Source organism: Ranitomeya imitator, chromosome 1, assembly GCF_032444005.1.
Source record: "Ranitomeya imitator isolate aRanImi1 chromosome 1, aRanImi1.pri, whole genome shotgun sequence".
Classification (NCBI taxonomy): domain Eukaryota; kingdom Metazoa; phylum Chordata; class Amphibia; order Anura; family Dendrobatidae; genus Ranitomeya; species Ranitomeya imitator.
The window spans coordinates 465,558,692-465,582,791 of NC_091282.1; the positions used below are offsets into that span (position 1 = coordinate 465,558,692).

The following is a 24,100-nucleotide window of genomic DNA, read 5'->3' on the forward strand; positions in this document are numbered from 1 at the left end:
GACTCAAATATGAGGCTCTCTACTACTTTTTCCTGAAAGTGCAGGAAAGTTAGCGGTCCTTGAGATTTTTTATATAGGACAAAGCTGTTGTAGGTGGCAGTCTGAATTAGATAGATTCCCACCTTTTTATACCACGCCCTGGTCTTCCTCTTGACCAGGTATGGTTGCAGAACCTGGTCTGACAGGTCTACGCCACCCATATGTCTGTTATAGTCTGTGACGCAGACTGGTTTTTCTTTGTCCCTGGTGGCACCCCTCTCTCTGACCGTCACAGTGGTGTCCGTATGCAGTGTGGAAAGCATATAGACGTCCTTCCTGTCTTTCCACTTCACTGCAAGAAGTTGGTCGCTTGCAAGTGAAAATGACGCCCCCCTCTCCAAACGTCTGGACACGGAAACCCCACTCTGTTTTTCCTCACTGTCCCACAGGCCCCTGTATTTGCAGCATGGAGGGATTTGTATAGGGGGATACTCGTGTAATAGTTATCGGTATACACGTGGTACCCTTGATTGAGAAAGGGCGTCATTAGCTCCAAGACAATTTTGCCTGGGATACCAATTGTCTGGGGGCAGTTTGGGGAGTTTATTTGGCGGTCCCTACCTTCATAAATTAGGAAGGTGGACGTGTACCCTGATGAGCTCTCGCAAGCTTTATATAATATTACGCCGTATTTGGCTCTCTTGGAGGGAATAAATTGGCGGAATAACCGACGGCCCTTGTAGCTCATCAAGGACTCGTCGACTGCCATATTTTGCTCTGGGGTATAGGAATTTAGAAAGGAAGTTTTTAGGAGGGAAATTAGGGGTCTTAATTTATTTAGCCGATCGTAGTTGGGGTCAGTTCTTGGGAGAGCTTGGGAATTGTCATTGAAGTGGAGGAATCTCATCAGGGCTTCGTAACGGGCTCGGGACATGATGGCTGCAAATACAGGGGTGCAGTGGACAGCTTTTGTTGCCCAGTAAGAGCGGAGAGTGGTTTTTTTTTTACTATACCCATATTCAGGGTGAGGCCTAAGAATTTTTTTATTTCAGGGACATTTGTGGGGATCCAGGAACGGGAATGAAAGGCAGTGGGTTTTTGGGAAATATATTGCCGGGCATATAGATTTGTTTGGTGGACGATTAATTGCAGGACTTCGGGGCTAATGAAAATTTCAAAAAAATCAATGGGGGTAAAATTGGCGACATCTACTTTTATTCCAGGGACTGCAGAAAAAGGGGGAATTTGAGGGGAAAATGAGGTGTCATTATACCACAGCGGTGGGGGGACTGCGGTACTTGGTCCTGCCTCTGAAGCTTCAGCAGTGACGACCGACTCCGCTACCACCGGGCTGGGGGATCCCGTGGAGGAAGAGTCGTCATCACTGTCTGAAAACTGCTCAACTTCAGGGGCAGAATCTGTTTCGCTGCCGGAGCAAAGCAGGCTGTAAGCTTGCTCCGCGCTAAAAGTTCTGCGGGCCATTTTATCTAATTCCTCCCCTAACCCTAACAAAAAATTTAAAAAAAAAATTATAATTTTTCTTTTTTTTTTTTATAATCCTCTGCTGATGATGCAGGGATTACGGAGAACGGGGGTGGGTAAATTGGATGCTGGCGGAGGCAGATATTATGTTTTTTGTAACCGACAGGGCAGCACTTGAACTGTAGTCTCTCTCTCTTCTCTCCTAGAACAACTACAAGGAGAGAAGAGAAAGGTACAGCCCAAGTGCTGCCATGTTTATCAAATATCAGGGGTTTTGATCACTGTAATTGGACATATTACAGTAATCAAAACCCAGCAGCCAATGAGAAAATTCTCATAGGTTGCTGGGTCTCTGCTGGCAGATCATGGCAGGCGCACTGCGCATGCGCCCGCCATTTTCTTCCAGCAGAGAAGAAGAAGGGGGGCCAGGAGCCGTGGGCTGAGGACCGGGGACAGGAGCACTGATGTGCAGGCGGTATGGTGGGGGGCTCGGGGGCTCTATTTCTCTCCCTTCTGATGTGCGATCACATCAGAGGGGAGAGAAATGCAAAGCATTTTTTTTTCACAAACTATTTGCAGCGATCGCAACCCCGGGGGTCTGTAAAGACCCCCGGGATTGCGATCGCTCCAGGGGTCGGTAAAAACCGACCCCAATACACCGGGGGAAGCTAGGTTTTGGCGGGCGCATCTGCACTTGCGCCCGCCATTTTAGAGCCCGCACCGGAAGGAGGAGGGTCGGGGGACCGGGGGGGGGCACCTTCACCGGTACATTAGGTACCGTGGGGGGCTCGGGGGACCCTATTTCTCTCCCCTCTAATGTCCGATCACATTAGAGGGAAGAGAAACACAACGCAAATCGCGCTTTTTTTTTTTTTTTTTTGCGATCGCCGGTAAACGGTTAATTACCGGCGATCGCAAATGCGGGGTGGGTAAAAAACCCCCCGAATCATGTTCTCTGGGGTCTCGGCTACCCCCGGCAGCCGAGACCCCGGAGAAATTCGGCCTCTGGGGGGCGCTATACACTTTTTCCACAGTGCCGTTAATTAACGGCGCTGTGGTTTAAGTACCCTTAGCGGCCGCCGTTAAAAGGCGTATCGGCGGTCGCTAAGGGGTTAAAGCACTGTAGGCTATGTGCACACTTTCAGGATTTTTTTTCACGTTTTTTCATCCGTTAGCCGCTGAAAAAAAACGCTAAAAAAAGTATACATAAGCATCCCATCATTTTTAATGCATTCTGCAATTTTTCTGCACATGCTGCGCTTTTTTCCATGAAAAAAACACATTGCAGTAAAAAACGCAGCATGTTCATTCATTTTGCTGATTTTTTTTCGTTTTTGCCGTTATTTATTGCATTGGGAAGCTCTGGAAAAAAACCTGAAAAATCCACAAAAAAAGTGCAAAAAACGCATGCGGATTTCCTGCAGAAAAAGTCCGGTTTTGTTCAGAGCTGTCCCAGGTGGTGATGCGACCTCCAGCTTCTTATGTCCTGCTACAGTCAATTTAAGGCAGAGATTTCCTGTCTGTGCTTTAATTAAAAGGCCCAGCCAGCAGCTCTACAGTGTGCTCTGAATGGTGATTTCATGGTGGAAATGGCCTGTGATCCTCCACAAGTTTCACAGGGAGGGAGAGCATATTGCAGGCTACACACAAAGAAAGTAATCTTATAAGCTTGTGACTTTAGCCAGAGAGGTTGGTGCTTGCTGTTCCAGACTGCTAGATTACATCATAATAAATTAATACATTATTTGACTCATTGCTTCCCTATAATACATGGAGGCAGTGTGGTGTCAGTGCCAGCATTTGTAATATTGCTGACTGCAGGAGAGTGTCAGGATAGCACATACTAGGTGGAGTGGATGGAATTCTAGGAAGGAGAAACTAACTGTGTGCAGCAATTTATCCATCTTGAGGGCTTCTTCACACGTCCGTTTTTCATGTCCATATGCGGTCCATTTTTTAAGGGCTGCAAATATGGACGCCGCATTCTATTCAATGGTGGTGCGCACATGTCAGGTTTTTCACATGGACTGTGTAACGTGTGAGAAACACGCAGACAAATCAGTTTTATTTTTGCACAGCACTGACAAAATACGTGCTGCACAGTGATGACATCCGTTTGTTATCAGTGTGACACGTACCGGCGCATGGGAAGCAGTACAGTTCGCACTGTTCACAGGCGCAGGCGGCTGAAGGCAGCTCACATCATTGTCTCCTGCTCGCACTGAGATCAGCGCGACAATGAGAAAATGATGGTAGTTGTATTCAGCAGTAGCTGTGTACCTTCTGTGTAAAATAAAGAATTAAATTTAATACCCTAAATACTCGAGTATAAGCCAACCCGAGTATAAGCCGACCCCCCTAATTTTGCCACAAAAAACTGGGAAAACTTAATGACTCGAGTATAAGCCTAGGGTGGAAAATGCAGCAGCTACCGGTAAATTTAAAAAATAAAAATAGACACCAATAAAAGTAAAATTAATTGAGATATCAGTTCATGATGGGCCCCATAAGATGCTCCATACAGTTCATGATGGACCCCATAAGATGCTCCATATTAAAATATTCCCCATATAATGCTGCACAAAGGTTAATAATGGCCACATAAGATGCCCCATAGACACATTTTCCCCATACAGTACTGAATAAAGGTTAATAAGGGCCCCATAAGATGCTCCATAGACACATTTGCCCAATATAATGCTGCACAAATGTTGATTATGGCCCCATAAGATGCTCCAGAGATATTTGCCCCCATATAATGCTGCACAAATGTTGATTATGGCCCCATAAGATGCTCCATAAAGATATTTGCCCCATATAATGCTGCACAAACGTTGATTATGGCCCCATAAGATGCTCCATACAGATATTTGCCCCATATAGTGCTGCACAAACATTGAGTATGGCCCCATAAGATGCTCCATAGAGATATTTGCCCCATATGCTGTTGCTGCAATTAAAAAGAAAAAATGACACACTCCCCTCTCGTGGCTCAGGCCCCGGCACTTACAATACTCACTGGTCCTCGTTCCGGCGCCGCTGTGTCTTCCTCCTCCTCTGCACTAACGTTCAGGCAGAGGGCGCGCAGTAACCACGTCATCGCAACCTCTGACCTGAGCGTCACTGTAGAGGACGCGGAAGACGGAGCGGCGCCCGGAGCGAGTAAAGGTGAATATCGCGCAGTGCTCCCGCTCCCCATTATACTCACCTGCTCCTGGCGCGGTCCTTGCATCTCCGGTCTCTGACAGCTTCTTCCTGTATTGAGCGGTCACCGTTAGCGCTTATTAAAGTAATGAATATGCGGCTCCTCCCCTATGGACAATAACTCGAGTATAAGCAGAGAGGGGCACTTTCAGTCTAAAAAAAAAATGGGCTCAAAATCTCGGCTTATACTCGAGTATATACGGTAAAACTGCATGGGCTGCCGAACTATTTTCACAACCAGAAAAGGAAAACCCACAGCTGGGGACTGATGTTCATAATTTTGAAAAAGGGATAATACCCCATAAAGTTCCCAGGCTATTACAGGTAACCTGTCACCCCCAAGGGGCGTTCCTGCTGCGGTCCGGTCCGATAGGCATCGCGGTCCGGGGCGTCCCATCTTCTTATGATGACATCCTCTTCTTGTAGTCACTCTGCGGCTCCAGCGTACTTTGTCTGCCCTGTTGAGGGCAGAGCAAAAGTACTGCAGTGTGCAGGCGCTGGGAAAGGTTAGAGAGGCCCGGAACCTGCGCACTGCAGTACTTTGCTCTGCCCTCAACACAGCAGACAAAGTACGCCTGCGCCGGAGCATGAATAGAAGAAGAAAACGTCATCGTAAGAAGATGGGAGGCCCTGGACCGGACTGCGACGCCCATCATACCGGGACCGCCCCTGGGTGAGTATAATCTAACCTCTTTTTCTCATCTTTCAGGATACATCGGGGGTTTATCTACAGCATTTCAGAATGCTGTAGATAAGCCCCTGATGCCGGTGGGCTTAGCTCACCTTCGATTTTGGGGGTGACAGGTTCCCTTTAATAACATCTCACAGCTATTTGCTTAGCCATTACTAGTGAATTTATGGCTATCCCAGGAAGAAAAAAAAATTACGTAGGGTCCACCTATAAATACAAATCAGCAAAGGCTAAACAGACAGCTGTGGGTTGATATTAATAGCCTTGAAAGGGATCATAGATATTGCCCACCCCAGGCTATCAACATCAGCCGTCAGCCGCCCCAGAAATCGCGCATCCATAAGATGTGCCAAATCTGGCACTTAGCCTCGCTCTTTCCACTTGACCTGGTGCGGTGGCAAGTAGGGTAATATTTGTGGTGTTGTCAGCCTTGTATTGTCAGCCTTGCATTGTCAGCCTTGCATTGTCAGGTGACATCAAGCCCAGGGGTTAGTAATGGAGAGGTGTCTATAAGACACCCCCAATATTAACCCCATAGTAAGCTTGGAAATAAACACACAGCAAGAAAAAAATCCTTTATTTCAAATAAACAACCATATCGCTCACGTGTCCAAAGTGAAGATAAGCCATACTGTCACATGCCGTAATCCATCTCAGATATCTGGTTTACAACGTGAGCAGTGGAATGATGCTACCTTCCAGGTTGAAAACCATGAGACAATGAGGTGTGGCGAGCGCAGCTTCAATGACGAGTGGTGACGTCAAAGAGGTTACAGCAGGTCACTGAAGGTGCGTTCCCCGGCAAACTTCACTTGACCCGGGACAATGAACTGCGGTGACCTCAATGAGCTCACCACTAGCACCGTGAGAATTTTCTCACAGTGATCTCATTGAGGTCACCACAGTTAATTGGGCAGCTCACTCACAGAAGCTCATTGTGTCCTGCTTTTCAGCATGGACTGTCGCATGACGGCACCGATCATGTTGAATATCAGATATCAGAGATGGATTACGGCGTGGGACAGTATGGATTATCTTCACATCGAACAGGTGAGAAATATGATCATTATTTTTGTTTTTTACAGGGGATATGGGCTTCAGAGGATTATCTTCACGTCTGAAAGGTGAAGGATATGGTGGTTTATTATTTAAGTTTTTACGGGGGACAAGGGCTTCAATGGATTAGGCATAAGAGGAGTATAACTTTTTTTATTTTTAAATGTGCAAAACCAGGTGTTTTGTTTAATTTAAAATAAAGGATTAAATGTTTGCTGTGTTTTTATTTCAATACTATGGCGATAGTAATGTGGGCGTCTTATAGACGCATCTTTATTACCAACTGTTGGGATTGATATCACCTGACAATACAAAGGTAACCCCCAACCCTATTACCCCACTTGCCACCGTCACAGGGCAAGTGGGACAAGAGAGGCTAAGGGCCAGATTTGGAGCATCTTATTGACGCGCCATTTCTGGGGCGGCTGAGGGCTGATGTTAGTAGCCTTGGAAGGGGTGGCAAGACCTCTGGCTCCCTCCCAGGCTATTAATATCATCCCACTGTCTAAGCCTTTGCTGGTTTGAATTTATAGGGGGACTCTACGTTTTTTTTTGTTTTGTTTTTTAGGTCCCCGTAAATTTACCAGGAAAGGCTAAGAAAACAGCTGTGAGCTGTTAATCAACTGGGAACCTTTTGGGATATTGCCCCTTTTCCCAGATTATTAACATCAGCTCCCAGCCAGGCTTTCCCTCTGCTGGTTACGAAAATTGCGCGGGAGCCCACACAATGTTTTTAATTTAATTGTTTATTTTACACAGGAGGGACATAGCTGCACCTGAATACAATTCCCATCATTGTCGCCTGGTTGCGCTGATCTCAGGGAGACCAAGCGACAATAAAGAGAGCTGCCTTCAGCAGGTGACGGCTGGGAAAAGCAGTACAGTTCGCGCTGATAAGTAAGTGTCATACGGACACACAGACTGCACATGGATGTCACACTGATGTGAAGACAGCAAACGGACACATGGATGTCAAATACATACATATGGATGGCACACATATGGATCTCACCAGCACAGTTTTTTTTGTGAAGGAGGTCTAAGACAGTATAGGAGTCTGTAGACTGGGCTTTGCTGGTGGAGTGGACGGGCACAGAGAGTGTGTGAGCTGTCAGACACATACAACTGTCTCTTGGGAAATGTGGTCTAGAGGTAGAGAGGGAGAATTAGTAGGATATGCAGGATGTAAATATTTTTAAAAAATGGGGTTTGGGAAACCAAATTGTTTTTTTTAATTGGCGTGTCCAAAAATCTCCCTGAAGTTCCAACCTTAAATTAAACAATTTATGATGAGGTAAGGGATGTTTAAAACACATACTATTTTAGAGAATGAGGCTTTACATTTTATAGATTTAACGACCAAGACAAAACACAGCCTAATTCCTGAACCTGATGTTTTTGAAGGAAAAAAAAATATACTGTATAGACAAACAGATATAGGTTTTTCCTCTTGAAGTTTGTTAATGGTTAATAAAATAATGTATATTATCTGTATAACAATAGTAGCAATAAACTTGGCACTCAGAAATTTATAAACTTTTAAACAGATTTATTGCTACTACTGGATTACAGGTTGGAACCTTAAGGCCCCGTCACACATAGCGACGCTTAAGCGATCCAGACAACGATACGACCTGTCAGGGATCGTTGCGGCGTCGCTATGTGGTCGCTGGTGAGATGTCAAACAGTGAGATCTCCCCAACGACGCAGCAGCGATGCGGCGACCTATAGCGACCTGTACAACGATGCTATTTCATGACGATTCAATGGGACGTCCTGTCAACGAGGTCGTTGGTAAGGTGTCAAACACAGCGATGTGTGCTACCCAGCGGGACCTCAACGATCAAAAAACGGTCCAGGCCATTCCGACACGACCAGCGATCTCACAGCAGGGGCCTGGTCGCTGCTACGTGTCACACATAGCGAGATCGCTACTGAGGTCGCTGTTGCGTCACAAAACTTGTGACTCAGCAGCGATCTCGTTAGCGATGTCGCTGTGTGTGACGGGGGCTTTACTTGGGCACCTGAATCACTCACCAGGAGTGCCATATATTCCTTCTCTACATGCCTGTATAACAAATCATGATAAGCCTTGAAAATTAGGCCCTAGATTAGTCTGGGTGAAGGATGTAGCCCAGCTGAAACATCTGGTCACATTAAGATGAAAGAGACATTTTTAAACTTTAGGAAATAGGATTTCCAAATCCATCCTATACAAGTATCTGGGTAAAGTCTAATTACTTTATCTGGGTCATGGATAATCTGCTTAGGCAAACTGCATACACAAGCATTAGAGGAGAAGGGGAAGGATCATCACTCGAATCATGATCGAATTACCCAGACTCTACACTTGTTTTTTACCACAAATAATCTTGCCTTTAACAAGCAAGTACTGCATTTTTCGGATTATAAAATGCACTCCACCTCCCACCCCTCTCCAAATTTTTTTTAATTGTACTTTTGTTCATTAACGTTTGCCATCTTGTACATGCACACCAATTTTAGGATATCTTGTGTCACTCATCTCAGGATGTCCCAAGTCAAAAGGAAAGGTAGTGAAAGATGTTACTGTATAGTCTTACACTCTAAATAAGTAACATGAAAACAGGGACGTGACAAAAAAAAGAGTAGAAAACACACAGGTTCTTACCGTTAGTATGCCAACAACCTGGGTGTAGAACAAACTACACATTCCTCCAAACATGACAATGCCCATAAACGTTGATATTCGAAGAAGTGCCAGTTCATGTCTAAATACAAATAAATCCTGCAAGGACCAGATAAGATGAAATTAAAGCAAATGCATAATAATGCTGTGGGAGCATTACGCCTGTTGAAATGTTGGTTTCTTATCTCACTTCGTTTCATGGTTCAGTCCTGGTTTTACCTGGGAGTACACTTCAATGAAACCAAAGTAGTCAATGAGCAGCAATAGATGTTGCAAACTTCAATTGTTCCCCATTAGGAGAAAGGCTACAAGTGGCATGGCATCTGTCATTTTAGTCTTCTTTAGAAAATAATTGAAACAAAGTTCAATTCAAAGTTCAGAATTCAATTCAAAGTTCAAAGTTCACATGTGACTTTGTATGACTGAGAACTAAACACAAGCTATAGAGAGATTAAATCTCATGAGTGCAGCTTCGTTGTATAGAACAGATAAAGATTTAGATCCACAGCCAAACATGAGGGGTGCTATATCAGTAAGCAATATGATATACAACAAACAAAAGAGCATTACAGTAGCTAAGCACACCTTCACATAAATAATATTTTTTTGATTTCCCCTGAGGAAGCTGCTCTACAGCTTCATTTACACCCTCATGATATCCTCGGTATTTGGATCCTACATTATGGGCCCATTTGAAGTAGTATGCCAGGGTCACAACTGGCAGCAGCCGACTGCTGCTGCTGCTGCTAACACTGTTCTGGCCGTTAAAGAAAATTAATATTAACTGCTATCCATGCCCATAGTCTCGCCCACCTCTATGCACTGAAGCCGAGAGGTGGGAGGGACTATGGGCGTGTAGAGCAGTGAATAAATATATATATCATTTTTATTTTTTTTTTTTATAGCATAGTGTTAGCTGCAGCCTCTGGGTGATCACGTGTGCCTGCTATTAAACAGAAGGAATATTCACTGCTCTACACTGCCATTGGTGTGGAGAGAAGTGAATATTCATTCTGTTTAATAGCGAGCAGTGTTAACTGCAGCCGCCGGCTTCCTGCAGTGGCTGGGCGATCATGGTGCCCGCTATTAAAGAGAAAGAATATTCACTTATCTCCACATTCATGGGAGTGGAGAGCAGTGAATATTAATTCTCTTTAATAGTGGGCACACGTGATCTCCAAGATGCTGCAGGAAGCCCGCGTCTGCGGCTAGAACAGTGTGCCTGCTATTAAAGAAAATTAATATTCACTGCTCCCCACGCCTATAATCCCGAGCGTGGGGAGCATTAAGTATCCCGGCAGGTGACCTCAGCGTGAGGATGCACGGCAGTGACGTCATGCGCTGTTACATGCTAAAATGCGCTGCCTGCATTAGAACAAGACGCTGCTGCGAGGGAGTGGACAAAAGATAAGTAGAATTGATTATTCTTTTTATGTGTACAGCTTGATTGGGGCCCCGTATACCAGGATGGCGGCCCTATATACCAGGATGGTGGAAGGGGACCACATTATACCAGGATGGTGGATGGGGGCCACGTATACCAGGATGGTGGATGGGGCCACGTATACCAGGATGGTGGATGGGGGCCACGTATACCACGATGGTGGATGGGGGCCACGTATACCACGATGGTGGATGGGGGCCACGTATACCAGGATGGTGGATGGGGGCCGCATACAGCATAATGGTGGATGGAACCACATATAGCATAATGGTCAATGGGCGCCACATACAGCAAAATGGTGGATGGGGCCACATATAGCAGAATAGTGGATGAGGGCCACATATAGCAGAATGATGGATGGAGGACACATAGGTGGATGGTGGGTGGGGGCCACATATAGCAGGATGGTGGATGGGGGCCACATATAGGAGGATGGTGTATGGGGGCCACATATAGCATAATGGTCGATGGGCGCCACATATAGCATAGTGGTCGATGGGCGCCACATATAGCATAGTGGTCGATGGGCGCCACATATAGCAAAATGGTGTATGGTGGCCACATATAACAAAATGGATGGGGGCCACATATAGCAGGATAGTGGATGGGGGCAACACATAGCAGGATGGTGGATGGGGCCACATATAGCAGGATGGTGGATGGGGCCACATATAGCAGGATGGTGGATGGGGGCCACATATAGCAGGATGGTGGATGGGGGCCACATATAGCAGGATGGAACAGTCAGCAAAGATTGACTGTTCAAACCAAAAATAATAAAAGGCAGCTATGCACCTGCTCGGTTTGCATCTATCTCCACCTTTGTCTGGCTCTATGAAGCCAAAACATTCAAAGTAGAAGGAAGGTAGACAAGCAGGTGTAAATAGTGCAGCAGAGTCCAATGGCATTTCCAGATTATAATCTGCGCCGCCATAGCACCTTCAAGTGCCGCCTCTTAACTGCATGTGTGTGACGTCTCTCCGTTATCCACGTAGTGCTGTAGGCTTGCGCCTGCGCAATGGAATCAGAGCACTGAGCAAGCGCGTCTCACTGTGACCTATTGAACAGCCAGTGATTCCATTGCACAGGCATGAGACTTCAGCACTATGTGGATGACCAACGTCATCCACGTACATGCAGTTAAAAGAGGTGACGTTTGAAGGGACCGAGGTGACATTGATCGCAATTTGTAAACACCCATCGGACAGGATGGCGCAATTTACATGCAGCACAGGGCAAGTAGAAAACACTTTCTGATGTATGCAGGGGCATATCTAAGAACATAAAAGGGGTTGCAGAAATACCATTTTTATGATCTTAAAAAGTGATGGGAATAGTTTATAAGCCAAAAAACTGGTGACAGGTTCCCTTACCTTATTTATCACACCGTGCGGCGGTACTTAGTTTGAACAGTTACTCTATGCTGATGCAATCCCTTTAACCCTGTCACTACCTGTGATGTACATGTACATCAAACGCAGTGTCCCTGCCTATGCTGTGGGCTTGCACGCCAAGCCCACATCTTTGTCGGCACTTGATGGCTGACGTAATCAGCCATCAAGTGCCTGAATGAGCCGATAATAAATGGAGTGGTGCTCTGCCCACGACTGTTAATCAGCTAAATCCCATTGTCAATGACCGACAGCAGGATTTAACATGCGCCAACATGGGAGTCTGCTGACAACCCCCGTACCTGTCATTACGATCCTCATAGGAGATCGCAATTTCTGGTATACATAGCAGTGCTGATGCCCTGCTGTGTATAGCACGAGAGACTGGACGATCGCAGCTTCAAGTCTCCTGAGGAAACTATTGAACACAGTAAAAAAAAGTTTTTAAAAATATGAAAAAAAGTCAAATCACCCCTTTTGCACCATTAAAAAAAACAAAAAAAACCCCACACATTTGGCATTGCTGTGTTTAGAAGTTTCAGATCACAATATAAAATAAAATTAATCTAATCGGTAAACAGCATAATGAGAAACAGAAATAAAAATATTGGATTGCCAAAATTATTTTTTGGGGCCATCGCAACATTGCAATAAAATGCAATAAGGAGCAATCAAAATATTGTATCTACCCAAAAATGGTATCAATAAAAATAAACTCAGGGCACAAAAAATAATCCCCAGATAACGAAAAAAAACAAAAAACAAAACTTTATGAATCTTGGAAAATGGCGACAAAAATTAAAAATAGTTGCACAAATTTTCAAAAAAAATGTCACCACCTAAATTTAAAAAACACACTATACATGGTTAGTATCTGCATACTCTTAAGGTACCGTTACACTAAACGATTTACCAATGATCACGACCAGCAATACGACCTGGCCGTGATTGTTGGTAAGTCGTTGTGTGGTCGCTGGAGAGCTGTCACACAGCTCTCTCCAGCGACCAACGATGTCGAAGTCCCCGGGTAACCAGGGTAAACATCGGGTTACTAAGCGCAGGGCTGCGCTTAGTAACCCGATGTTTACCCTGATTACCATTGTAAAAGTAAAAAAAAACAAAAAAACAAAACACTACATACTCACATTCCTGTCACGTCCTCCAGCATCAGCTTCCCTGCACTGTGTCAGTGCCGGCTGTAAAGCAGAGCGGTGACGTCACCGCTGTGCTCTGCTTTACGGCCGGCCGGCGCTGACAGGCAGTGTGGGAAGCTGACGCCGGGGGATGTGACAGGAATGTGAGTATGTACGGTTTTTTTTTTTTCTTTTACAATGGTAACCAGGGTAAATATCGGGTTACTAAGCGCTGCCCTGCGCTTAGTAACCCGATGTTTACCCTGGTTACCAGTGAACACATCGCTGGATCGGCGTCACACATGCCGATTCAGCGATGACAGCGGGTGATCAGCGACCAAAAAAAAGGTCCTGATCATTCCCAGCGACCAACGATCTCCCAGCGGGAGACTTGTCAGCTTTTTGGAATGGCCTCTATTACACACTTATGTCTTGTTTTCTAAATTTCAAAATAACTACTTTTTTTTTTTTAAAGTGTATTCAGACATAGGAAATTAAAAAATAAAACACATACCCAGTTGATGGCTTTTAGTGGTAAAAAGTAATAGTAGTGGCAGAAATCTAGAATGAGAGTATAGCCACTAAGGAGCTGTGTATAAAAACAAAGCTGCAGAAACAGCCAGTGGTTATCTTCTCCAACACAGTTGTTTATCCTGCAGGAAGAGTTAACAATCAGTAACATGAAAAAAAACAAAAGCATCTCATCATCATTTTAGCAAAACCTCCTTTTCATCTCCATTTTAATTTTTATGCACATCCATTGATTAACAGGATCCGTCAATTCTTAGTACTTTTTTTTTTAGCAAAATACAAAAGGTATTCAAGCAGATGTGATTGCATTTGTTTATATTTTTCCAATGACGATTTCTTAACCTCTTAGTGACAGAGTAAATTTTCACCTTAATGACCAAGCCACATTTTACAATTCTGGCACTTTAAGTGATTCTAACTCTGTAACGCGTCAATGGATCCCACTGATTCTGACATTGTTTTTTCATGGCATATTGTACTTCGTGATAGTGGTAAAATTTCTTCTAAACAACTTGCCTTTATTTGTGAAAAAAAAATATGGAAATTTTGGCGAAAATGTAGCAATTTTCAAAGTTTGAATTCTTATGCCCTTAAAGGGAACCTGTCACCCCCAAAATCGAAGGTGAGCCAAGCCCACCAGCATCAGGGGCTTATCTACAGCATTCTTCTTACGATGGCATCCTCTTCTTGTCTTCACGCTGCGGCTCTGGCGCAGGCGTACTTTGTCTGCCCTGTTGAGGGCAGAGCAAAGTACTGCAGTGCGCAGGCGCTGGGAAAGGTCAGAGAGGCCCAGCGCCTGCGCACTGCAGTACTTTGCGGCAGGAAGACAAGAAGATGACGTCATCGTAAGAAGATGGGAGGCCCCGGACCACGACGCCCATCATACCGGGACAGCCCACCCAGGTGAGTATAATCTAACCTCTTTTTCTCATCTTTCAGGATACATCTTTTCTCATCTTTTTTTCTCATCTTTCAGAATTCTGTAAATAAGCCCCTGATGCCGGTGAGCTTAGCTCACCTTCGATTTTGGGGGTGACAGGTTCCCTTTAAAATCAGAGAGATATGTGACGTCTACTTTACATCTGTCAAACAAGAAAAAGATAGACTGATATGGTATACACACCCACAAATATTAAAACAATATATAACTGTAAATATATCAAAGCACCTTTATTAACACTTCAAAAAACACATTTAAAAGCATTTAAAACAGAATATCAAAATCAATACACACACCATACCCTGCAATGGATGATAATCCCATAATTATACCAACAGTCCCATATAAACATATAATGCCCTTTGTGCACCAAATGACCCTGCAGGCAATGCCCAAGAAGGCTGCATAAGCCTGACCCAAATATCTCAGTACCTAAAGCACCAGACATAAGTGTCCATCCTGCATATAATCCCCAGGTCAAATGTCATACTGAACAGTAGCAGTAGATACAACCTGTCGTTAGTCAAGTAGGTCAGCAGCAGGCAGCAGAGGGGATAGGTGGCATAGTGCTTCACCACAAGGGTAAAATACAAACAAAGCGTCCATTGGGTAAAGTGCGCGTGCGCACACCGCGACACCTGATAGGTTCGCGTTGCGCACGCGCAATGGATACCCAATGGACGCTTTTTTTGTGCCGGCCACCATGCCGTTGCTATGACGCAGTGGGCGCTTCCCGGCCTCCGCTCTCCTCCCCTACATGACGCTCCCCACACAGCGGTATGTAATCATGGCTATTTACCTGCTATTTAAACCGGTTATGTGTACCTTTAATCACTTCCCCTGACGAAGCTGCTGCGGCAGCGATACGCGTGGGGCCTGCTCCCACCATACCCTTCTCGATCTGTGGGCTATTTGTGCGCCTGGCTGCCCCCTGCTTTATGGGTATTTTACCCTTGTGGTGAAGCACTATGCCACGTATCCCCTCTGCTGCCTGCTGCTGACCTACTTGACTAACGACAGGTTGTATCTACTGCTACTGTTCAGTATGACATTTGACCTGGGGATTATATGCAGGATGGACACATGTCTGGTGCTTTAGGCTTTAGGTACTGAGATATTTGGGTCAGGCTTATGCAGCCTTCTTGGGCATTGCCTGCAGGGTCATTTGGTGCACAAAGGGCATTATATGTTTATATGGGACTGTTGGTATAATTATGGGATTATCATCCATTGCAGGGTATGGTGTGTGTATTGATTTTGATATTCTGTTTTAAATGCTTTTAAATGTGTTTATTGAAGTGTTAATAAAGGTGCTTTGATATATTTACAGTTATATATTGTTTTAATATTTGTGGGTGTGCATACCATATCAGTCTATCTTTTTCTTGTTTGACATGTCTCTATATATAGACTAGGTATTGCACCCCTCTATGGTTATTTGTGGTATGATATTGGTGCGCCCCTTCTTTTTCAAATTCTTGTCTACTTTGCATCTGCACAATTTTTGAAACTTTTTTTTTGTGGAAGTTATAAGGGTTAAAAGTCGACCAGCGATTTCTCATTTTTCCAACAAAAATTTACAAAACCAATAGCCAAAAGTGACACCATTGTAAAGACTGCACCCTCAAGGTGCTCAAAAACACATTCAAGAAGTTTATTAGCCCTTCACGTGCTTCAAAGGAACAGAAGCAAAGTGGAAGGAAAAATAATGAACATTTAACTAAATTTTTTTTATTTTAACAAGGCTAAAAAAAGAAAATGAACCACAATATTTGTTGTGCAATTTCTCCTGAGTATGCAGATACCCCATATGTGGGGAAAAAGAAACAAACACTGTTTTGGGCACATGGCAGAGCTCGGAAGGGAAGTGACTTTTTGATTGTTAAATTGGCCGAACCGAGAGCGGACATCATGCCATGTTTCTGATGTGCCTAAACAGCAGAAACCCCCATAAATAACCCCATTTTGAAAACTAGACCCATCAAGGATTTTTATCCAGGGGTTTATTGAGCATTTTGAATCCACGTGTACGACAATATGAATTTTGGGACACAAATTTGGCTTGATTTGAAATAGGTGGACATATTTGCAGAGCCTGTGTGGTTCAAGAGCAACAGAAATCCCCTATAAATGTATTTTTTTTACATTTCCCCCATGTAATGTATTTAACCAGCAAGGTAGTGAGTAGTTTGGTGTCACTATTTTTTATGTAGTTAATGCAACACAAATTTGATAATTTACAATTTGCATTTTTTGCACTGTTTCTTTTATTATTATTTTGTACATTCTGAGGAACACACCTCAAATTTTATTGCACTAGTTTTTCAGTGTTCAAAAGTACATCCAATATGGCTCCAATGTGAGTTCTGGACACACAGTTTGGTCTTTAGGGTAAAATTGGCTGATATAAAACTTGGTTTTGCTAACAAAACAGCAAGTGACACACATTGTAACCCCTCCTGTTACTTTAATTTGGTTCCTTTTCTAAGCATACCACTGATTGGTCCGTGCAATAGGGCTTGGTACACACACGTTTGGGAGACATTAGTCATCTTTGGGCTCTTCCGTCCTTAAGTAATGAAATTAAAAAGAGGTGTTACCAGCTGGGTACCAAGGGCCCATCAGTTACCTGGTTTGCAGTCCAGCAACCAGAAGCGCCAGCGGTCGCATAGAGACAGAGGCGTTATGTTAACGGAGGAAATGGCTTTGCTAGCTGCATTCCAATAGCCTAGAAGCTGCTCAGCCTCAACTCCAGCGACTGGAAGTTCCAGTTGGGTGTCTGGTACAGAGGCGCAGACGCGCTGTCATTTCACAGGAGGGGCAGTATCATTAAGGGTCAACAACTCGGAGACCGCCTTGGCGTGCGTTCCAGGAACCGGAAGCGTCATATAGTGGGTATGGAAAGTATTCAGACACCTTTACATTTTTCACTCTGTCTCATTGCAGCCATTTGAGTCCCCTGATGATTAGGCTTGAATGAAACGCATTGGGGCACCATCTAAGGGAGCGTGCAGGGCTTTTCTTCAGCACAGGAGTAGTTGTGGACTGCCCTTGTCAGGGCGGGAGTTTTGGAGATAGGTTACTGCTAGCCCCATAGGAACAGACAGGGTATTGTCCGTCTCAAGAATCTTCCGATGATCCATCCGCACACAAGATTCACTCCCCTCTGAAAGCATACGTCTGATTTGGTGAGAACATTCCTTTTCTTATACTCTCAAACTTGACTATTATGGGTCCATTAACTACTAGTGGTGACACATTGTTGCCATAGATGGTATACCACTCTGTCTATATGCAAACAGGGTCATACTGCCATGCATTGGTGACTGGGCTTAGATTTATTTGAGTTCAAGATTTTATCACACGACAGAAGGTCTTATATTTTTACGGATCCTGCTCCTGCCGTTGCAGGAAGAATCAGTTTTTTATCCTAGGGAGGTTTTGACCCCTGGATGATATTTTGAGCTGATTCGGCCAGAAGTAACCCCCCCTCCTCAGTTCAGAGGTGACACCTTTTTGTTTTGCTTATTTTTAATAGGTATAGTAAAAGTTATATTTTAATGTTTGATACTTCAAATTCTCTCTTTATGCTATATATAAACAAAACAGTTGTCCTGCACTTGCATATATTATGGCAGGAAGAATCAACTGTAATGGAGGTAAGTGCAAAATGTGGAGGAAAATGTAGCCAACTATGTGGCAAAGTGGAGTTTGTTCCAAAGATGAAAGAGCATCAGCAGGACTAGAATGACAGAGGCTTTCAAAGACTGGTCGTACAACATCCATTTAGCTCCATCAATCCCTATATGAGAGATGAATATGCCAACAGACGTGGCACATAATAGCAAGCTCCCATCTGCCAAGGTAGGAACCGATATATGAACAAAATAACCAATCCCCTACAGAATGCAAAGCATTGTCTAGTACAGGTGTTTCGGCAACAGCCCATAATGTATAAGTACAGAACATCCTCATTGTTATAGATGCTCCAATAAAATGATCATCCACGTAAATATACAATATAAATGGAAACAAAAGTTTTGTATAGCAAGACAGTTGTAAAAACAGTCAAACTAAGATAAATGGTCAAAAAAGTTTGTGAGTAATCAAGTCCTAGAATTGTCAGATGACCTGACTTTCTAGAACCTTTCCACACTCTGGAGTGTACAGATGTGGGCACGTGGGCGACAATTTATTGCAATCTGTGACGTAGATTGTTTTTTGCTTGTCCCTGGTGGCATCCCTGTATCTGACTGTCACAGCGGTATCCACATGCAGAGTGATTAGCAAGTAGATGTCCTGTCATACCACTTCACTGCAAGAAGTTAGTCACTTGCGAGTGAGAATGACGCTCCTTCTCCAAACGTCTGGACACCAACTGTGACGGAAACCCCACTCTGTTTTTCCTGACTGTTCCACAGGTCCCTGTATTTGCAGCGTGGGAAATTTGTATAGGTGGATGCTCATGTAGTAATTGTCTGTGTAGACGTAGCACCCTTGATGGAGAAAGGGTGTCATTAGCTCCCAGACAATTTTGCTTCGGATGCCAATTGTCTGAGGCAGTTTGGGGGGCTGATTTGGCAGTTCCTACCTTCACATAGTTAAATGGATGTGTGCTCTCACACATTTTGTACAGTTTGACGCTGTATTTGGCTTGCTTGGAAGGGATGAATTGGCGGAATGAAAGACAGCCCTTGAAATTCATCAAAGACTCGTCCACTGCCACATTTTGCTCTGGAGTATAGGAATTAAGAAATGAATGTCGTAGGAAGGGAAATTAGGGGTCTCAATTCATTTAGCCGTTCATAGTTTGGGTCAGCTCTTGAGGGGGCTTGGGAATTATCACTAAAGTGGATGAATCTCATTAGGGCTTCATAACCGGCTCGGGACATGACGGCTGCAAATACAATGGTGCGGTGGACAGATTTTCAATTGTAGGACTTCTTGGTTAACGAAAATTTTGAAAAAATCTAAGGGGATAAAATTGGTGACATTTAATTTTATTCCAGGGGCTGCTAAAAAAGGGGGAATTTGAGGGGAAAATGAACTGTCATGATACCACAGTGGTGGGGGGACTGCGGTACTTGGTCCTGCCTCTAATGCTTTAGCAGTGATGACAGACTCCTCTACCATTGGGATGTGGGATCTCGTTGAGGAAGAGTAGTTGTCACTCACTGAAAATTGCTTTACTTCAGAGGCAGATGCAGTATGGGTGTACGCCTTGCTCTGCGCTAAATGTTCTGATTGCCATTGCTTTATTCGCCTGCCTAACAAGAACTAACCCTAAACTATTTTTTTTTTACTGCCTAACCCTAATAATCATAACCCTAACTGCAAAATCATGACAAAAATAAAAAAAATCTAATCTGATAAAGGGGATGACAGAGAAAGGGGCGGAGGGGTAATCAATAAGGTTAAAGGGGGTTTGCAGACGCGGACGTAGACATGTGACCTTTTTTTGTCACTTTTTTTATTTGACATGGAAGCACTTGGGTGTAGTGTATCTCTATTCTCTCCCAGAACAACTACAAGGAGAGAACAGCCCAAATGCTGCCATATTTACGAATATTGGGGGCTTTTGATCACTGTGATAGGGTCAATCACAGTAAAAGGCAGCAGCCAATAAGAAAATTCCCAGAGGTTGCCTGGTGCAGGCAGATCATGGCAGGAGCACTGTGCATGCACACGTCATTTTATTTCCACGGAAGGAAGGAACTGGGCCGGGGATCACTGATCCAGTACCTAAGGTACCGTGGGAGGCTTGTCGGATCCCATTTCTCTCTTCACTGATATGTTAGGTGATATCAGAGGGGAGAGAAAAGGATTTTAAATTGGATTTTTTTTATGTGATCGCCATTATTCGGTGAATAACGGCAATCACATGACAAGAGACTGTAAAATCCCGCCCTAGTCATGTTCTTCGGGATCTCAGCTACTCCCGGTACTACTACTACTAGAAATTTTCTGATGCTGGGGCGCTATACCCTTATTTCTCAGCGCCGTTAAAAAGCTGCAGTGAGGAATGTCTGACGCCATTAAAAGGCGTATCAATGGTGGTTAAGGGGTTAAAGCCCTGAATCATCTCAAAACCTTAACTGGGTTCCACCTTATTTTGTAATATGGTATACAAAGGGCCAGATTCTTTATTGGCACTCATTTGGTTTAGTGGTATTCGCTGATTTATTTTGTTCCAAATTCTTTAACCATTTTTAATGTTCATGAAAATGCCCATTTTTGTCCAAAGAAATTTTAGTGATTGTTTACCACGAAGAGCTGCATATTCTGGTAAATTGTCAAAATGTGCAGGAAAAAAAAAATCAAAAGTACATAAAATCACTGCAAATGGGCACTGGAGTACAACGGTCCATGAATTTTGCGACTTTTTAAAAATCAGCCGAAAACTTCTGAAGATAAACTCCACCTACAATGGTGAACATTTAAAAACAACCAAACACCTAAAATAGACTTTAAAAAAGGAGCAAATTTAAAGTAAAAAAAGGTGCAGAGTTGGCGAAAAACTAGACAAAGAAAAAAAAAAATGACGCAAATGCAATAATGAATAGGACCCATAAGGCCAGATTCATCAAAGCTTTCACGCAAGAAATGTGGTGTAAAGTCTCAAAATTTTGGCGTAAACCAGAGTTATGCCCACATTTTACAACTATTAGCATCTTTATGCCAGTTTCTCCTACCTCTGCTGAAATGAATGAAGTTGAGACAGGATGGGGCGTGGTGACCGCCGCTTGTTAAATTCAGGCCGACCACTGGCGTTTTCTACCCACAAATCTTACTCCAGCTGGGCCTAGAGTAGGATTTGTGGCGGGGCACAGGTGTACACTGCTTGTCAAAGCTCCCGATTCATGAAGATGCATAAGCCTCTACATGAATCAGGATCGATCGTCTGACTCTAGCATATAAACAACGACGATCTTGATGAATCAGGTGTATAGGGTCTTGCTAAAGTGACACTTTTTTGGGGCAAAAATATCTGAAGCAAAATGTTGGCTTGTGAATATGGGGGGAAAAAAACAAACAAACAAAAAAACACCCTTTCCTGACATGCGTCGTACATATACTGCTCTGCAGGAGCTGCGTTCACGCTAAGTAGTATATGTACGACGTCGCAAACACATGGGCTCAAATCCACAAAAAAAAGCAAGTCCCCACTCAGGTCTGTCATCTATTAACAGAAACATAGGGGGCTTTCATGTTACAGGTAGCACAAAGGCTCTGAGAAACCTAAATGGCTCCTCGCCACCCAAAAGAAATTCAGCAAATTCTGAGGTCCCAATTCCAAATACCCTCCTCCTTTCTGAGCCCCAGTGTGTCTAAACCATATATAGCACCCACATGTTTGGCATTTCTGTAGTGTTGAGAGCCCGCCTAACTAATGAGTGCGTGTCTCCAAAAGCATAAGCTGTGTATAACGTACTGGTCACTTCAACATACTGGTCACTACAATGGCAGTTTGCAATTATCACTCAGCAACATCCACAGCTGCTGGTTTCTGGAAAACACACATTGAGTCAAAATCATCACACCACCTGTAAATAATTTCCAAAATGGGGTCGCTTGAGGGAGGAATCTGTTTTTCTAGCACTTAGGGGCTCTGCACATGGAGTCCACAAACTATTCTAGGAAAATCTGCGCTCCAGGAGGCAAATAGCACTCCATTCCTCCAGAGTCTCTCTATACGGCTAAACTGCATTGTACAGCCACATAAGGGGGATTTCCACATTTAGCAGAAATTGTGGGACAGATTCTGGTGCCATTTTTACCCATTTCCCAGTATGAAAATGTAAAGTTTGGGGCGAACACAATTTAGATGGTAAAAATTTGAATAATTTTTTCTTCACTGCCCAATGGTATAAAATTTGGTGACCCACCTGTGGTGTCAATATGATCACTGCACCCCTAGATGAATTCATAGAGAGGTTTAGTTTGTAAAATAAGGTCACTTATGGGGGGAGGGAGGGGTTCGGCTGTTCTGCCATCTCAGGGGCTCTGCTAATGTGACCCCCAAATCAGTGCAGCAAAATGTGCACTGTAATATAGCGCTACTTCCCTTCTGAGCTTTGCACTGTGCCTTAAAAGTAGTTTTCGACCACATATGGGGTAACGGTGAACTCAGGAGAAATTGCACAACAAATTTTGTGGTCCATTTTCTAGTGTTAATCTTGTGAAAATACAAAACTTTTGACTAAAAATATCGTAGTTACTCACCGATAACGGTATTTCTCTGATCCCATGACGGCACCACGGAGAGAGAGGGATCCGCCCTCAGGGACAGGAAACCCACAGGTTAAAAAGGCGGGACCTCTCCTCCACCTCAGTTTGTTTTATAGATCCTTGACAGGACTTCATCTGTAACTTAAGTAGTTATTTACACACACAGAAAGTCTTTCAAGTCATCGTTTATCATCATTATATTGTTATTAAAATTTTTATTTATTTTTTTTTTTCCCCCACCGCGTGGCTAAGCATTAATGGCTAACTAGAAGTGTGCACACCCATATGTGAAGGGAGGGAATATACGGGTGCCGTCATGGGATCAGAGAAATACCGTTATCGGTGAGTAACTACGATATTCTCTTACTCCCATGACGGCACCACGGAGAGAATTTCATAGGATGTGAGTTTTAGGGTGGGATTACTGCCTCCAGAACCCTTCCCCCGAAGGTTAAGTCTGAAGAGGAAGATAGGTCAAGCTGGTAGTGCTTAAAGAAAGTAGAGGAAGAGGACCAAGTGGATGCTCTACATATCTGGTCAAGTGATGCTCCAGCTCGCTCTGCCCAAGAGGTCGCCACCAATCTTGTTGAATGAGCCTTAATTCCTTCTGGAGTGGCTTCCTTGGATGAGGCGTATGACAGGGCAATGGCGTCCCATATCCATCTTGCCAACGTGGCTGTTGATGCTTTGTGTCCTTTGTTTGGCCCCTGAAAATAGACAAACAGAGACCTCCCTTTCCTACACTCCCTCATGGCTGATATATATATTGGGTGAGACATCTCTTCGCATCCAGTGTGTGCAAGGTTTTTCCCCTTTTTATTTTTTGGGGTTTGGACAAAACCATGGTAAGGATATCTCCTGGGGTCTATGGAAGCGTGATGCCACTTTAGGAAGGGAGGATGGATCAGTTTTAAAGACTACATGGTCCTTTTATATCTGGTTTAGAGGCAGATAAGCTGATAGAGCCTGTAAGTCACTGATCCTGCAAGCCGAGGTTAGTGCTACCAGAAGGAAGGTTTTCAGGGAAACTATTTTTAAGGAAGCCTGATAAGGGTTCAAAAGGCGCTTTGGTTAGTGCAGAAGGAACTACGTTCAGATCCCAGGAAGCGTAGTATGATGTACCACTGGCCTAGATCTAGTTAAAGCTTTATCGAACCTTTTAATCTAGTGTTCCCTTCCCAGTCACAGTTATAAAGGGCGCCCAATGCTGCGACTTGAACTTTTAGAGTTCTCGTTGCCAAGCCTTTCTCTAATCCTTTTTGGAGGAATTCTAGTATTTCCTGAACTGGGGTCTCTCCCGATAAGCTGATACCTGAATTAGAGAGGAATCTTTTCCAGACTTTGCCATACGC

The 24,100-nt window shown here is 43.9% G+C and overlaps 1 protein-coding gene across 1 annotated transcript in view; it reads right to left on the reverse strand.

Annotated features, from left to right (window-relative positions):
• Positions 1 to 24,100, reverse strand: part of ZDHHC21 (zinc finger DHHC-type palmitoyltransferase 21) — a 118,521-nt gene that overhangs the window by 17,047 nt on the left and 77,374 nt on the right. The window contains exons 5-6 of the mRNA XM_069765111.1: positions 13,563 to 13,701; positions 9,063 to 9,179 (exon numbers count right to left, since the gene is read on the reverse strand). Of these exons, the coding sequence (XP_069621212.1) occupies positions 9,063 to 9,179; positions 13,563 to 13,701 (256 nt within the window). The remainder of the gene's footprint in view (positions 1 to 9,062; positions 9,180 to 13,562; positions 13,702 to 24,100) is intronic.